General features: G+C 46.1%; 1 protein-coding gene across 2 annotated transcripts; it reads right to left on the bottom strand.

The window, feature by feature from the left end:
• Nucleotides 1–898: 898 nt before the first annotated feature.
• BPGM (bisphosphoglycerate mutase) lies at nt 899–16870 on the bottom strand. Of its 2 annotated transcripts, XM_035346560.1 has the most exons (4): nt 16776–16862; nt 13851–13910; nt 10601–11259; nt 899–2496 (listed from the first exon to the last, which is right to left on the bottom strand). In XM_035346560.1, the coding sequence occupies exons 3-4, from the start codon at nt 11199–11201 to the stop codon at nt 2318–2320; spliced, it is 780 nt and encodes a 259-aa protein (XP_035202451.1). In that variant the 5' UTR covers nt 11202–11259; nt 13851–13910; nt 16776–16862; the 3' UTR covers nt 899–2317. The 2 variants fall into 2 exon arrangements, with proteins under 2 accessions (XP_035202451.1, XP_035202459.1); XM_035346568.1 differs by lacking the exon at nt 13851–13910 and having other exon boundaries at nt 16776–16870.
• Between the last annotated feature and the right edge of the window lie 244 nt (nt 16871–17114).

The following is a 17114-nucleotide window of genomic DNA, read 5'->3' as shown; positions in this document are numbered from 1 at the left end:
TGCAGAAAGAAATATGAATGCTCTACATAGTGATCCACCCCAGTGCACCCTCAGAGAAGATCAGACCTCAATGCTCTGCTCTCTTCAGAGAGAATATCCCAGTTCAGCTGACTTTTTCACATATACTCCCAGCTGTTTCAAGCCCTCAAGAAGTCCTACATTACAATACCACAATGCCAAAAGGATACAGGCACTCACAGCCACACTCTGTAAGCTCACACATCCTGATGCACACAGTTCCCACTGATGACATGTGGCTAGGTTTGCCTTGTTAGTGATTCTACAGTGAATTTTACTTGGTAAAAAAAACACATCATTGAATGTTTGGGGAAAACTTCCATCACTTCAGTGCCAGTGGTCCTCCCACATGGCATTGACAGGTAAATGTTTTAATCAACAATGCAGCTCTACAACACTGACTTGAAGTATCAGTTGAGTAACTACGCACAGAAAGCTAAAAACCCAGAAAGAAGTCAACCAGTGTCACAAATCTAGTAGCAGGGAAGCTGCTAACAGGATTTCAGGGAAAAAATGAGTATCTTGGCTTGTACAAAAAAATGAGGCAACCTACCAGCTTTGTTTACTACCATCTTTATGTTTAAGAAAAAAGTAGTTTGTTCCTATTGCAAGGGCTACAAAATAAAACAAGTGAAGTCCAAGCATTGTTCAGGTAACAGAAACTATAATCTAGTCAAGAAGTCTTTCATGGAGTACACGCTACACTAAGGTGAGCTGGTATCTGACCTGGAAAAGCTCCCTCCATCTGTCAGGGAGATTGTTAGAAGCACAACACCATCACACTGCTCTCCTCAAAGAGAAAGACATCTTCACACTTACAAAGCGAGCTACAGAACTGCTCACTACAAAGGAGCTACTCTAGGATTTCTAAACAGTTTACACCATCATACCAAAGAAATTCTCATCAGCTTCTTGGATTTGTAGCTGAGCCATGCTGAGAACGCATTCAGCTCATACTGCATATACAAGTGCCACCCATGCTGGTAACTGAGATTGAGATCAGAATTCAGATGCTCAAATGTTGAGACATTGAGTCAGACCTAAATATAAGTAACAATAGTTTCACACTTGCAAGTGAAACCAGAACTACCCTGCCTGAACACTGTACTAAACCCAACAACAGTGAACTGCTCACACCTAGCACCAAGCAAAGCAGCAAGGTCACTGTAGGAATCCAGCTATGACTGTAAGGAAAGCTTTCTAAGAAATTACTGCCAAGCACTGCAGCATAACCTTCCCTGCTAAGCTTGATAGGTGTATGAGCTGCACACAGTAGTAACACACGTTACACATCTTACCCATCACTTCCTGCCCTCCAGAGAAATCAGTACAAACAATGCCACAGCTGTATCACTGGGACAGATTTATCTGTTCCTTGCAACTCAGAAAGGTTTGGAGAGGGGTTTCATACATAAAGTTTCACTGAGGTAAACATGAACAACTCTAAAACTGATCAGATCTCCAGTACATGTTATTTATGTTTCAAAGCTGTTCAGGTTGCTCATTAAAGACTAAATTGTCATTTAAACATGGAGCAGGAAAACTTGTGCTTAGTCTGCAGTTAGTCTGAGTTAAATCTCATTACTGCAACCAGCAAAATGCAGTCATGCTAGGCTTTACAAAGATGGTCAGAGGGATGTCTTCTCGATTCCTCAAAAAATTGAAGCATAGTGTAGTAAGACAACTGTGGTAGCAGTAACAGTTCAAACACCATTACCAATTTCACCTCTGGACCATGAGCTGGCCTTGGGAGACCTCCAAAAGAAAGAGGGAAGAGAAAGAGGGAAGAGTTGTACACTTGGAAGTGTTCTGAAGGACTGCCATGGCCATTGACAAAGAATCATACTGGGTTACTGTTACTTGACACCATTCTGTTGTGAAAAAGTTTTAAGAAGTTTTAGTGCCTGTAACAACCTGGCCTTAATTAGTCCAGTAAGCTGGTGCTGTACAGCACTTTTCCCCTTAACAAATCAGCTCTAGTTATTGGTAGATGGCAATAGCATATCCCTTTTTTCTGTCCTGAGCCTTCCTCAATGCTAGTTCTAGGGCAGACTGCCCCAGGAGTTGCCATTACCCAAATGATCTCTTGATTTCTTTTTTCAGTATCCATAACCTCATGGTGAGATTTCAATTCCAGTTTCTGAAAGGCAGACAGTTCATTTGCCAACCTGAGACTCAATTGTCCCTTCCAATTATTTAGTGCCTGAAATTGAGACTTTCACATAGTGCAACCTAGCAGTCATACAGACGTCATCACTTACTACCATACATTTTGAAAACTGTGTTCATCAGTAGGCCTTTACTTCTCAGTAGATTTTACTTTCCCTTGATCTTCCACTTTTTTGATGGCAGCCTGGATAGCTTCCTGATCACCAAGAAACTGGTGAGGGCCCAGAGGGCGCAGATTCTCATCAAGTTCAAGAAGTATGGGCACACCAGTGGGGAGAGTAACATTGATGATGTCCTCATCAGAGATGCCTGCCAAAGAAAAAGAAACAGTTACAGCTAGTGACCAGCTTCCTAATTGCATATGTGTTCAGCATTATTTCTGAGATTAACCCATCTTAAAACGATCGAGAACTGTCTCCAGCTTCCAGCAGCACCAGCAGCTACTGAAGGGTCAATTCCCAGCTAGACCCCAGCTTGGTTAATGTTTTAAGAGTAGCTACAGGAGGGAATTTCTGACAAGTCAAAGACAATTACCTCATTTTCTCATCTACACGTGAACTGAACAGAAACTGCCCTTCAACATAAGGCATTAGGGACATAGGCTCTCCTCTACATCTTCACAATTCACACACCACAATTGGAGAGATTATAGTCTACATGTTACTCCAATGTAAAGCACTCTGATAAGTAACCAATACAATCATCTTCAAAGACACAGGATTAAGTTGCATGAGAAACTGTTGGAGAGAGAATTTAGGAGAAATTATCTTAAATCAGTTACCTTAAATCAGTATTTAAGTCTCCCAGTGTAGGGATCACTGCTCACATCTGATTTCTCAAAAGCATGCTTATGGCGTTTTGCCTACAGTACTATTCCCAGAATTACTAGATCAGGATACCTCTTTCCGCTTTCAAATGAAGGAAAGAAGAGAAGGAAGAAAGTTATACAACTTAGTGAAACAGAAATGCAGGAAAACTAAATATAAGGTACACCTGGGGAGAAAATTTCAAGCATTTTAAGTATTCTGGAGCTCCCATCTCAGTGAAGCTGCTGGTTATGTTGACATCTAGCACAGAAGCTTAAAGCATCCAAGTGAATTTTGAGACCAAGCCTCTAGTAAAATTAAAAAAAGTGTTTGCATTAAAGAGCAATGACTGGAGACATTACTCCTGATGACATCAACTTTCTTCTGTCCAGAACTTGAGGAATATCGGCATTTCCCCTTCCACCTCTGCTTTAGGAAGCACTTGAGGTCTCAGCCTGCCTGCTGTTGAGAAGTAGGACACCTTCAAGTAATTCATGCTTACAAAAAGCACATGAGCTTCTAAAAAACAATGACTCCATATAAACTAAAGGACAAAAAAACATTCTCTCAAGCAGCTGACAAAACAGGTGGTTCTCCAAACACATGGGTGTAAATTTACCAGTAATTTTCACATTAAGTGAAAGAGCAGAGCCAACACATTAAGAGAAAAAGTCTAGCCACTCAGCAATAGTGGTAAGACAGCAGGTCAGAAAAAAAAAAGTAATCAGGAGGTGACAATCACTTTATGCCACCACCCTGAGACTACACAAAACTTTTGCAGTGACCTGTTCTTGTTTTTGGTTAGACCAAGCACTTAGTTTAGCTGTAAATCAGCTGTTTCAGAAGGAAACAGAGCAAGAAACAGATAAACCCTTGCAAGAAGCTCCTTGTTCTGTGCTGAGCCATCAGTTCATCAATAAAGTCACATACTCTGCTAGTTGAATCGATCCCTGTATACAACGGTAAATTCACCTGTTATAAGGAGTAGAATCCCAGACCTACATAGTAGCACCAAGGAGCATCTAAAGTTTTGTAACCATGCGCAGCGGGAAAGTCCATTTACCAGGCACATTTTTCTCAAGGACTTTGGTTTGCAAAACGAGCAGCCAAGTTGTCTGAGATCTTATTTTCAGGATTCTTAAACGCAGATTTTAATAACATACACATCACCACATATCCACAAAAAATCTGGCCCTAGGAAGTATTCTGCCCACCTCTCATTCAGCCTCCCAGACTAAGCCATCCAGATTTAAACAAAGCAGATGAAGTCATACAGGAGGACTCAGGCAAGCCACAATGCGGTCAGCCGCCAGGATATTTAAAGGTTTCCTCTAAATCTGGATTAAATAAAAGTGGCTGTTGCTACAGACTCAGAAATGCATTTTACCTTTGTAGCAAACACAGCAACCACACCAGAGACAGCTAGTATGGATGTACAAATAAGAAGTACAGCCTAGGATAAACAAGTTGCGGCAAGAATGTTGGCTTTCTCACTGGGATTTTTCCTCCTGTAGAAGCATTGCCTCACAGGCAGAAGGCTGGAGCTTTGGGTTGAGACAGATGAAAATCCTAAAGAACCAATAGTGTCGTGCTGCTTTGTTTCAGCATTGTTACTCTATTTGTATAGCACTTTTCTCCAGCCAGAGAGATATTGACCAGGCTTGACACAAGCCCCTCAGTTGCAAGCAAAATGCCCAGAGAACACCCCCTAGCAGGCTAGCAAGACAGTAAGAGATCACATCTTACACTCTGGCCATTCCAGGAGCAAGCTAACCTGCTATCTGGTTACTTCATGTGCTTTAACTATAGCACAGTGACCTTTTCCTGCATTTCACTTGACCTGGTCAGTGTTACAACTGCATCCAATCTCATACATTAAGGAGAGTGAAGTGAGGACAAGAATTCAGCTGCCAACTACAAGGTGCAACAGGAAGTGAGACCACTGAAGCAGCAACACTCTTCCCTCTAGTATAATACTGAAGCCTAAGTATCCTTCAGCAAGGCTGAGTCCATGACGCTAGAAGCAGATTTTCCCCCAAAGCGGTTTAATCATTCCTAAGTAATCATGAGAACAGACATTACCAAAGTACTCAGGGAGCCTTCCTTAGGACCCCAGATAAAATGCTGACTGGTCAACCGCATTCTTCAAGTGGACATTCTCCATGTTCTCTTGAGCACCTCTTAATCATTGGTTCTTTATTAGCTGTACAGCAGGAAGCAATTAGGTACATGACCATAAGAATTTGTTACAGCACTTAAAGATTTTTTGAAGTCACATTCAGAACTATTCCAGCTCACTTAAACTTCATTTAACTGAACGATCAAACAGGCTGCTACTTTTCTCTTTACAGTGTGAAATATACAGCGGGAGACCTTCATTGGTAGACAGTCCTTCAGTAGTAACTTCACAAATCTACTACAAGGTAGATTTCTCCACAAATCTCTTCAAGCTTAAAAGTTCACTTGTATCTATCTGGTAGCTCTGAAGTACTAGCATCCTGGCAAGTCCTTCAAAGGCAAACCCCATGGGGCTTCATTTTAAGCACCTAAAGCCAACTCCCACAAGAGATGGTTCAGCTTCTCCCTCCCTCTCACATTCTTCCCAAGTCTTCCCCCCATTCTTATGGTCAGATCAAGAAAAAAAAAAGACAGTTTGAAGAGCTGGTCAAAGACCTTTACCAGAAGTTGGCTGAGCCCTGAGGGTGGAGACCAGTGGTCTAAAGACTATCTGATGACCAGTAACTAATGGTGTACCCCCAGGATAGGTCCACATCTGTTCAACATCAGTAATAATCTGGATGATGGGGCAAAAAATGTACCACCAGATGACAAAACCTGAAGGAGCAGCTGATACACCAGAAAGTCTTGTTGCCACCCAGAGAGACCTAAACAGGCAGGAGAAGTGTGCCAACAGAAGCTCATCGAGCCCCACGAGGGGAAGTGCAGAGCCCTGCCCCTGGGGAGGAACAGCCCCAGGCACCAGGATGTGCTGGGGCTGCCCAGCTGGAAAGCAGCTCGGCAGAAAAGGACCTGGGGGTCCTGGTGGGCACCAACTGGACATGAGCCAGCACCGTGCCCTTGGCTAACGGCAACCTGGGCTGCATTAGGCAGGGCATTGCCAGCAGGTTAGGGAGGTGAGCCTTCTCTACTCAGCACTGGTGAGGCCACACAGAGTCCACTGCTGGGCTATCCAGCACAAGACACATGGAGGTACTGGATAGAGTCCAATGAAGGGCCACAGGTATAGTTAAAGGACTGAAGAACCCCATCTCTCCTCTGATGAATGGAAGGGAGTGGTGCAACTATTTAGCCTCAAGAACAGAAGGCTCAGAGAGGATCTTACCAATGTACATGAACACCTGAAGGGAGGGTGTGAAGACAGAGCCAGGCTCTTTTCAGTGGTGCCCAGTGCCAGGACAAGAGGCAACAGGCACACACTGAAGGTTGTCTGAACATTGGGAAGCACTTTACTGTGCAGGTGCTGGAACACTAGTACTGGTTGCCCATAGAGGCTAGAGTCTCCCTCCTTGGAAATCTTGCAAAGCCACCTGCACATGGCCCTGGGCAGCCTGCTATAAGTATCCCTACTTGAGCAGGAGGTTGGACCAGATGACTTCCATGGTACCTTCCAACCCAAGCCATTCTGTGAACAGCTACTGAGAATAGCAACACCCCTTCCTTACTTGTTAGCTACACTTGAGGACAGATGACTCATCTAGCAGATGAAAATTCACCTAGAATGGGATTGCTCTAGAACTGCTGCTTTGTATTTGAAATCCAGATCAGGTCCCTGCATCCTTCCCACAATCTTAATGAAAATATTGAAGCTTTAGTCTAAGTTAAACACCCAGGACCAGATGCTGCCTTCCTTAAAGGGATGCCAGCTGCATGTAGGCTGACAGAGGACCTCACTTCAGTAAAGTAGCAGAAGTAGGCAAAGTGTTATAATCTAGCTCTTGATCTTTACAGGATCTAATCTCACCGCAGACCTGAGGAAAGGTGGGTAGTCTACCACCATGGCTGCAGCATATTATCAATGTTTCACCCTTACATCCGCCAAGCTTTTCTCCTATGTCTTTACATAAACAGATCCTGGTCATGGCCTGAATTTAGTAGTGGTCATTACTGAGGCCAATCCCATGAGATAGTATAAGAAAAACTACAGATTTACAGTATTCTTGTGCAGTAGATAAGTCACAGCCTGCTTAAAGCTGCTCAAACAATCAAAGATGAGATCTGCTACCAACAGCATTAGCTCAGCTATGCCATTTGGCCTGGAGTCCTTCAGCAGAGACCTAGGTCACACTACCACAGCCAGGAACTCACAGCAACACTGTGACCAACAATTCTGAGCATGCAACTCTAGAGCCTACCAGCATGTACCTTGTTCTTACCTCATCCCTCAAGCAAGAGGCCTGATGTGTTAATATTACTGCCTTTCTGCCTGGTAGGGCACTACAATGAACTCTTCCCTCTGTTAGTCTAAGTTTGTGGAAAAGATGACCAACTTCTCACAAATATGCCCCAAATCAGTCTGCTCAAGAAGACATGACTCTACAGGTCCTCCTCACACTCCAGCTTTGGAAGTCATCAACAACTGGTCTCCAAAGCCATGCCCTGGCAGCTCCAGATCTGGGTCAGGCTGTTCCAACCTTCCTGCACTACCCACAGGCTCTTGCCACCCTCTTCCCTGAGCAGGCTCAAGCCACCAACAGGGCAGAAAGCTACCCACTCCTTGCTGGTTTTGCTAGTTTAGAGGCAAAGCTAACTCAAAAGTGCCCAACAAGCTCACAAGAAAAGCAGGAGCACAGCCAGAGAGTGGGATGATGCCACTCCTATGCCGACTTAATTGGCAATGATTATTAGCATCATCACACATCACCTGAAGATGATGCAAAGATGAGTACTCTGAAAGGACTAGACAAGGCTGGTTACTATGACTGGGATCTGTCACCAATGCTGTATCTTTGTGACAGCAAACAGCCATGTGTCTGTCTCCTTGGTGGCATTTATCATATTCACAGGGCTTTTACCTACAAGGACCACTGCCCAGCATCCTCACCAGAGGCCACCAGCACCCTCTGGGAGAGGTCACTCGGCCCACAGGGACCAAAGAGCAAGCTCTCAGCAGCTGCTGTTTCTGATCTGTGTGCATACAACATGACCATCCAGTTGTTTTTGTTAAATACTGTTTTCAGCAAGACTACAGCAGTTTTACTTTTAGATCCTCTCACATGGAAACTGTGAGAGATCCCAGACATCTCATTTACCCTATTGAGGTCTACCCTGAGCACTGAGAAAACAAACAAAGTCCAAACCTACAATCAAAGGCTTGTTCGCCTGACATTCCGCTGCTCTGATGATTTGTGTGCAAGTGGAAAACAGCCGCTTTTTTGATTAACAAAAAAGTTCTGATTCAGAAGACTGCATGCTTGTTTTGAAAAAACACTTTGAAATAGGAACTTCAAGGATAACTTGCAAAATCTTTGAGAAGAGACTGAAGTTTCACCTCAAAACAACTGGAATTATTTCATCAACTCAAGTTCAGTGAAAATATTTATTGCCATTTAAAACTTGAGCTACAGCTTCCATAATTAACTTGTTACTAAGATACCCAAGCAGTCATTTATGACTGCTGCTTAAAGAATTTGAAGCCCATTTTCTCAGTGCCCCAAAAAGCCTGGCTCCAAAGATAGAGGAGCCTAGGCACTTCCCACAAGTGTAGGACAGTTTGTTATAAGAAGCCCCCACAAAATAAAGCCCACTCTACAGTGGGTGCTACAAGTACAGCAGACTAACAAACTTTGAATACTGTTGGATGAGGTCCAGCTCCAACAAGGCTGGAGAGCAGCTCACAGCCTTTCAGGAGAAAAAGAGAAAATCATGAAAACAGATAAGGCACCTCTTATCTAACTACATATAGGTCGGAGATAAACGAAAAATGCAGGTGGCAATATCAGGTCTTAAAGATATGTTCACATCACCCTTCAGGACAGCTTCGCAGCAATCCAGATCCCCACTGCTTAGGGCAGAGAAGAGCCAGCACATCTTACAATTACTCCTGTGTGGGAGCTGAGGTAGCTGATGGACAGTCCTTGGTAAAGAGAACCAGATCCTCTGCCAAGGATTCCTCACATTTAACTACGCAGGCATGCACTACGAGGGACAAGGTATGGTCCAATACAGAAAAAGACAATCTGCTTTGGTTGTTTTCTCATTTGTAATTGTAATGTGGGCAGCTCTTAAGGAATTGCACTTAATTCAGGATGTCCCACAGAAAATCTTCGCAGCTGGCTCTAACTTACTGCTCACTGATCTCAATGAGAAAAGGAAACCAGGCACATTTTAAAGTAACCTTTACCAGTTGCTAATGCTGTCCTCTCCAGTTTTGAGGAGTAACTGCATGAAGAGCTGCCCAGGGTTACTATAGAAAGTATCTCAGGCCTAGACAGCTTGGCCAGCATGGCTTCCTGTACTGCTTCAGTTCTTGGGGAGCAGGGAGGGGACACTGCTTGGGGATCCTCCTGTCCCTTTATCCCTTCTGGTTTTAAATCATTTCACATATGGACAGCCATCCTGACCACATCAGTGGAACCAGCTGAACTAGCCTTCCTCCTGCATCCGAGGGACCTGTACCCCAGAATTCACTGGCTCTGTAGTTCTGGAAGCCACCTGGGTGTGCTTATCCTCTGGGCTTTTGACTCCCACTACAGCATCAGCTGCACTGACTGTTCCAGCATGCCTGAATGCAAAACATGCCTTCCAGAGTCAGAGCTATGAGGGCACACAGAATTTAAAGGTAGAGAAAACTGAGCGGGCACAATCCAGTTTGCAAATATTCACAGCTATATCCCTAGCAGACTGCTCTCATGCATGTGGTAGTCACTAAATTCTACACTGGCCATAGAGAAATAAATACACTTTCTTTCAGTTCAGTATTGCTTATACTAGAAGCCATGTCATTACAAAGAGATGGGTGAGAGGAAGAATCTAGCAGAAAAATCAATCACTTTCTTCCCAGGTCAACCTTACGCTAAGCTACTAGCTTAGCTGTTGACTGGCAGGCATTTTCTATATCTGGAAATATTACAGTACATTCATAAGCTTTAGCAAGTACCTACTTCCTACAGAACTCCCTGTCACAGAAGCTTTTTGAATCACCAGGATTGAATCCTTAGAAGGAACAAAGTCAAGAACACATCCTGCAACCCCAGACAGTTTACTTCACCATGTTAAAGCAATGCTTGTTTAATAAACAGATTATGACTTCAACCCCTCTAGCAAAAGAGCTGAATAAATGCAAAAAAGTCTGAAGAGTTTGTCTAGACTAACCACAAAGTTAGTCTGAATACACTTGTTTAAAATGAGCAGAAAAAATAGGGGGAAGTGTGGTGCTCTTCAACTACATTAACCCAACTGATTCTTCCTCACCTCTCTTCAGCCCCTAGTTTGAATCCTGTTCCAGTAGGTCAACTTTTCACTCTCTCCTTGTAGACCACAGACATTAAACATTACATTGTCCAGATGAGCAGTATGCTACAGAGAAAAATGCAAAACTCCAAACAGGTGTGTAGGGGGGAAAGGGTAACACAGAGGAAGATCCTTACCTTCCACATGCTTGAGCAGTGCCCTGCTGCTGTTGCCATGGGCTGATATAAGGACCATTTTGCCACTTTTGAGTTCTGGCACTATCTTTTCGTTCCAATAGGGAAGGAGTCTATCAAGCACATCTTTTAGACTTTCAGCCTTCGGAAGATTATCCTGGGAGACATCACCACATTTATACCGGCGGTCATTGTAGATCTCTTCATAGTAGGGATGAGATTCAGTTATGGGAGGTGGGGTAACATCATAGCTTCTCCTCCAGATTTTCACTTGCTCCTCCCCATGATTCAGAGCCATCTCTGCTCTGTTGAGACCAATCAGTGCACCATAGTGGCGCTCATTCAGTCGCCATGAGCTCTGAATGGGGACCCACTCCTGGCCCATCTCTTCCAGGATCAGCCAGGCAGTCTGGATGGAACGCCTGAGTACAGAGGTGAAGACAAGGTCAAACTCAAAGCCCAGGGCTTTAAGGTGTTTGCCACAGTTCTGAGCTTCCTTTATCCCATCACTGCTCAGCTTCTGGTCCACCCAGCTGCAGAACCGATTCTCCTTGTTCCAGGCTCCTTCCCCATGTCTTAGGAGAACAAGCTTGTACTTAACCATGGTGGTTGTAGCTTGGCACAGATCTTTGAGACAGGTCTGGCATCTAGCAGTGAAGCATCTGGGCATAGATGAGACACACAAACAGAACCCACAGATAATGCATTACTAGTATTAATATGGCAAAGAGCAGACAACTATCAGGATCAAAACAACCAAAGACTAACATCTGATGAGTATGTTTTTACCTGTAAGGTCTCCTGGATTTGAATTCCTTTCCACCCTCGCATGCAAGGAAAAACAGCATCCTCCACCCAGCTTGCTAGGACAAGCCCACTTACCCAATTGATCAGTGGTAGATTTGCACAAGGTATTCCTGCCTACAGATTTCCATCAAGTGCTTAAATAGAGCCTCATTCAACAGCAGTGACTCCCAGTCATAGAAGCAGACCTTACTCTGTGGTAACTCATTAGAGGCAAGACATGGAGGCAAAGCTTTTAAGAGCTGCCCAGGCCCACACCAGCTCCAAGGGTATGCAGGCACAGACACCATCTGAGTCTCAGAACAATTAGAGAGAGCCACCACAGAACTTTATTAGCTTTCTCAAATGAGATTTGACCATAATTATGCTCCTCACATCTTCTCCCCAGCACTCCTGATCTGCCAATCTTTGCTTAATTTTTTCCAGGCTACTGCCTCAACCATTCCTCCACACTCAAATGCCACAAGACAATCCTAGGACGCAATGCACAGCTAGTGAGCCCTCATTTCATGGAACCCAGAACTCACTTAACATGTATCCCAGCCCTCAGCTGGACTTGAGAGCTCATTTTCCTCTTCTGTTCTTACACACTGGAATTTATGATTCTACTTTTTCCATAGGTAAAATGGACATTTTGTCTTCAAAAAATACAGTTACACATCCATGAGGTCAAACAACACCTTTCTCTATTTCAGCTGACTACACAACAGGAATTCTGGGTTGTCTTCAATGGGTGCTGGACTGTGACTGGATTCCCAGAAATTAAATATTTGTGGAATATTTATAAGTCAGTTGGAGCTGCTTCAGTCACACTCCAGACAGCACAAATTCAGGCCCATCTCTGAGTTAGACCCACACAGCCTGGGTTTTGGGAAGCACCCCCTACAATATCAGCATTCATTTTTACCAAACAGTTTCAAGAAGCATATAGAGAAGTTGAATTCATTGCAGACAACATCGATGTATTGAGGCTAAGAACATCTTAAGCTCTCCTTTACATCCACAATCACAGAAAAATCTAGGTTGGAAAAGACCTTTAAAAGAATCCAGCCACCATCAAGTTCCATCGCTGAACTACATCCCTCACATAAAGATATTTCTTAAATACCTCCAGAAGCAGCAACTCCACCACTTCCTTGGGCAGTCTGTTCCCATAACTGACCACCCTCTCTGAAGATCTCCCCAATGTCCAGTCTAAATCTCCTCTGGAGTAACCTAAGACAATTTCCTTGTGTCCTATCACCTGACAGACCAACACCCTCACTGCAACCTCCATTCAGTAGTTGCAGAGAGTGATGAGGTATCCCTCAGCCTCCTCCTCTCCAGTTCCCTCAGCCACACATTAAATCTTGCTTTCTGGTCGCTTCACCAGCTTCAGTGCTTTCATCCATGCATGCTTGGGGAACCCAAGAACCTTCCTGTAGTGAGGGGTCTGAAACCGAACACAATATCCAAGGTGCGTCCTCAGCAGCACTGAGTACAGAGGAACAGTCACTTCCCTGGTCCTGCTGGCCACACCATTGCTGATGCAGGCCAGGACAATCTTGGCCTTCTTGGCCACCTGGGCATGCTGCCAGCTCTCATTCAGCTGCTGTTGACCAGCACCCCCAGGTCCTCCTCTGCCATTCTTCCCCAGGCCTGTACCACTGCACCAGGTTAGGACTCAGGTACAGAGCCCAGCACTGAGCCTCGCTGAAGGTCCTGTGCTCCCAGGTGGCCCATTGATCCAGCCGATCCAGATCCCTCTGCAAAGCCTTCCTGCCCTCAAGCAGATCCACACTCCCACCTAACCTGATGTTTTCTGCAAACCTACTGAGGGTGGATTTGTCCCCTCATGCTGATCATTGAAAGTGTTAAACAAAACTGAGGCCTGGAAAACACCCCTGGTGACCAGCCATCAGCTGGCTTGAACTCCATTCACTGTGGCTTTGATTTCTTCCCCCTGTACACCCAAGCCATAAGCAGCCAGTTTCTCCAGCAGAGCACCGTAGTAAGTGATATTGAATGCTTTACTACAACCCAGGTAAACACCACCCACAGCCTTTCCCTCACCTACCAAGCAGGTCATCTTGTCACAGAAGGAGATCAGGTTAGTCAGGCAGGACCTGCCCTTCATAAACACATGCTGCCTCTTTTTGATCACTCAGTTGTCCCATACATGCCATGGCAATGGCATTCAATATGATCTGCTCTACAACCTTCCCTGGTAATGAGGTCAGACTGTGATTCCCTGTATCCTCCTTTCTCACTCTTCTTGCAGACTGGAGTCACATTTGCTAGTTTTCAGTCAACTTGGACCTCCACAGTTAGGCAGAGCTGCTAAGTTTCTGAAAGAGCCTTGGCAAACACCTCCTTCAGTACCCTTGGATGAATTCCATCCAGCCCCAGTCTTAAAAACACTCAAAGATGTAGTAGCTCACCCCATTGGATTATAGGAATTATTACTCATCTCTTTCCCTGTCAGTCTTCCAACTGAGGAAGCTGGGTACCCTGCGAACAATTGGCCTTGCTAATAAAGACTAAGACAAAAAAAAAAGCATTAAGAACCCCAACCTTATCTTTCATCACTGGATTTCCCCTCACATCCAATAGAGGATGGAGATTCTCCTTAATCCTCCTTTTGTTGTTGATATATCAGAGCATTTAATTGCCTTTTACTGTACTAGCCAAACTGAGTTCCCGCCAGGCTTCAGCCTTCCTAATTTTCACCCTGTGCAGCTTGACAATAGTTCTACAGTTCTGCTGTGTTGCCCATCCCTTTTTCCAGGGTACATAACCTTTTCCATCTTCAGTTGCAGAAGCTCTCTTCAGCCATACTGAAGCCATACTACTGCCCCACCAGCCTGCTTTTTCCCTGACCACCAACCAGAGACTCAACCCTTTCATCACCACCGCTCAGCTCCACACAGCCAAGACATTCCCTAACATACAGGGCTACCCCACCTCTTCTCCTTCCCCATCTCTCCTGAAGAGCCCCAAACCACCCACCCCACCTAACGCCAGGCAGGCAAGCCATCCCACCACATCTCACTGAGGCCAAGGATACCACAGCCCAGAGACTGAATTAAAACCCCCCAGTTCCCCTTACTTCCCTTGCTGCATGCATTCAAGTAGAAGCACTTAAGCTTGGTCCTAATGAAACTTTTATTTGATGAAGTGGCTGACGTTCCTTTGTGCTGTTCTTCAGGCACTCTGCTGAAGATCTGACCCCTTCCCCAGCTCTGGGTATTGCTGCACTGGCATCGAACCACTAAGTCAATGGATTGCTCCAGAGCCTCTTACAGAGATGCTTCAAGGGATCTGTAGTCCTTCATGATATGCCTTGGACTGCGTGACAGTGTCGTTGGTGCCCACATTAAAATAACAATGGACAGTGATCTGTGGGTTGTACTAGGCTCAGCAGTCTCTTGGCAACAGCCCTTGTAAAAGCCCTGTAGGCAAACCTCTTGCAAATAGGTCAGATCAGCAAATAGGCACCTATGATCCCTGCAGAAAGAAGTTCCCTACTACTAGTTTCTTGGTTGGACTAGTCATTATATAGTGAACAGACCAAACTGGCTCAGTCAACACCTGCATCTCCCTTGACATAACTGCTCCTTCTCTGCAGTCCAGTGGTTCTGCAAGGGCGGGGGGGGGGGGGGGCGGCCCCAGACAGTGGGGGAAAATCTCTTTCTTCTGCTGCTCTTTGCTGTAAGAAGCTTCCATTGCTCTTTTTTCAGTTTCACTCCCTTCTCTACGGGCTTAAAGGCAAGTTTCTGGCTGTGAGTTCACTGCAGACGACACATGGAACCACCTAACTCCCCCTCAGCTTTCCTGATAACACAGCCTTCTCACTACCTCCTGCAGGAGGCCCTCTACCCAGGGACACATTTTGCAGGCAGGTTTGCTGCCCACCCTACCAAAAGAGAAAAGTTTGGATGCTTCCTGCAGTCTGTGCTGTGCACTGCAGCCTGTCCCTCCAGCAGCTCTGTCTGGGTGGAAGTGTCAGGCAACTCTGGGGAGGTGGAGGAAACCCCAAATGGACGGTTTTTACCCCTTTACTCTCAGTCAAGTGCCTACCACTGTGCCCAGGCAACTATGACCCTGCAGGTGCCAGTAAATACACAGGGTGCAACACCTTCCTTGTGCTTGTTTGCAGTCACTAGCACACCCCAGAGCTGCTTATTCTTCAATTGGTACATTTCACAACCCATGCAAGGGTTTCCAGGAGGTCACTTCACTACCCTGGGGCATCCCTGGGTCAGGAAATCACCCTGTACACCATGGCCCAGCACCCAAACTGACCAGCTCCAGAGCAACATGCCTCACCATGTGCAGTAAGATCATACATCACACAAGGACACCATGCAACAGCTTCCAACTACTGAGATAGTTCGAAGGCTGTGTGAAGCTAAGGGCTACCAGAGTTTTACATAATATCAGCAGGTGTTGTCTGACATACGACAGTTGGTAAATACAAGATGAAGTATGATCTCACACAGAAGAGGCCTGAGTTTTACATAGCACAAGGAGCATCTCAGTTTAAGCCCTTGCATGCCCCCCTCTGTCTAGTCAGTCAACAGTTGCACACTATGCAAAGAAGTCAACTTATATTAAGATGTAATTGTCATATTCCTATCAGTCACAGATAGGGTACTGAAGCACACCTTCCAAGATACCAGGTTTACAAGAGCTACAGACAGCACTTCCATCCAGAGCCAGAGCGCTTCCTCCAACAGCCCACAGGTACCAACACAAGTTGCAGCGACCACAGCAAGAGCTAAACAAAACACAGCCCCCTAGAAAGCTGCATGTCTGCAAACACCTCACTGTTCAGATTAACTGCATTATCCACAGGAACAATCAAGTCATTTGCAAGGAGATGCACCTGTTCACACATTCTTATTCAGGTACATTTGGTCTGAAAAAGTAAGGAGCTCAGTGAATTTAACAAAGAAACCTCATGCAAAGACCTAGGACCACCTGAGGGCTATGAACCCCAGCTCAGCTACATAAAGGACTGATAATCACCACTCTTTATGAAGGACTGGCAGCCACTGGGCTGCTTGAGCATCAGCAGCCTCATGGAAGCATTTAGCTATAGCCCCTAAGAGCAAGGCACAGGAGCAACCCTACTCACCTTCCCTACGGCGAAGGGACAGCCCGCACGGACCCCAGCAGACTCGAGAGCTGCTCTGCTTTCCACAGGGCCCCCAGGCACCGGGCTGTTACCTGCGGGAGGAGCACACAGCGACCGCTCGCACAAAGAAGCCACAGACGGCTATGCCAGCCACCGTCTGCTCCCGGGGCTGTACAATAGCAGAGCGCACACCACAGCCCCCGGCCTGCCCCTCACTGTTAACCGCCGCCCCCAGGCCGTTAACGGCCGCCTTACCCGCAGGGGGGCAGCGGCCTGCCCGTACCGCCTCAGCTGCCGAGTAGCTGACCGCCAACCCGTTCCACCGTCCTCCCGCCACTAAGCAGCTGCTCCCCCCGAGCTCCGCTATAAACCCTAGGCGTCCGCACAGCGGAAGGCACGATTGGGCGGCCCGGAGGATTAGCAGCGCCCCAAGCCAATTGGAGAGCGCGCTGTGGGCGTGGCCACGGGAGGCGGGGCGGTGGGGCGGGAGGTCACCTGTGCCGGAAGCGGCGGTCAGGGCGGGCGGCCCCTGTGCAGCCCCACAGCCAGCACGGGCGGGGGCGGGGGCGGGGGCGGGGGCGGGGGCGGGGGCGG

The sequence above is a fragment of the Oxyura jamaicensis genome, chromosome 1 (assembly GCF_011077185.1).
Source record: "Oxyura jamaicensis isolate SHBP4307 breed ruddy duck chromosome 1, BPBGC_Ojam_1.0, whole genome shotgun sequence".
NCBI classification, from domain to species: Eukaryota; Metazoa; Chordata; class Aves; order Anseriformes; family Anatidae; genus Oxyura; species Oxyura jamaicensis.
This window is presented reverse-complemented; position numbering and strand designations above follow the sequence as displayed.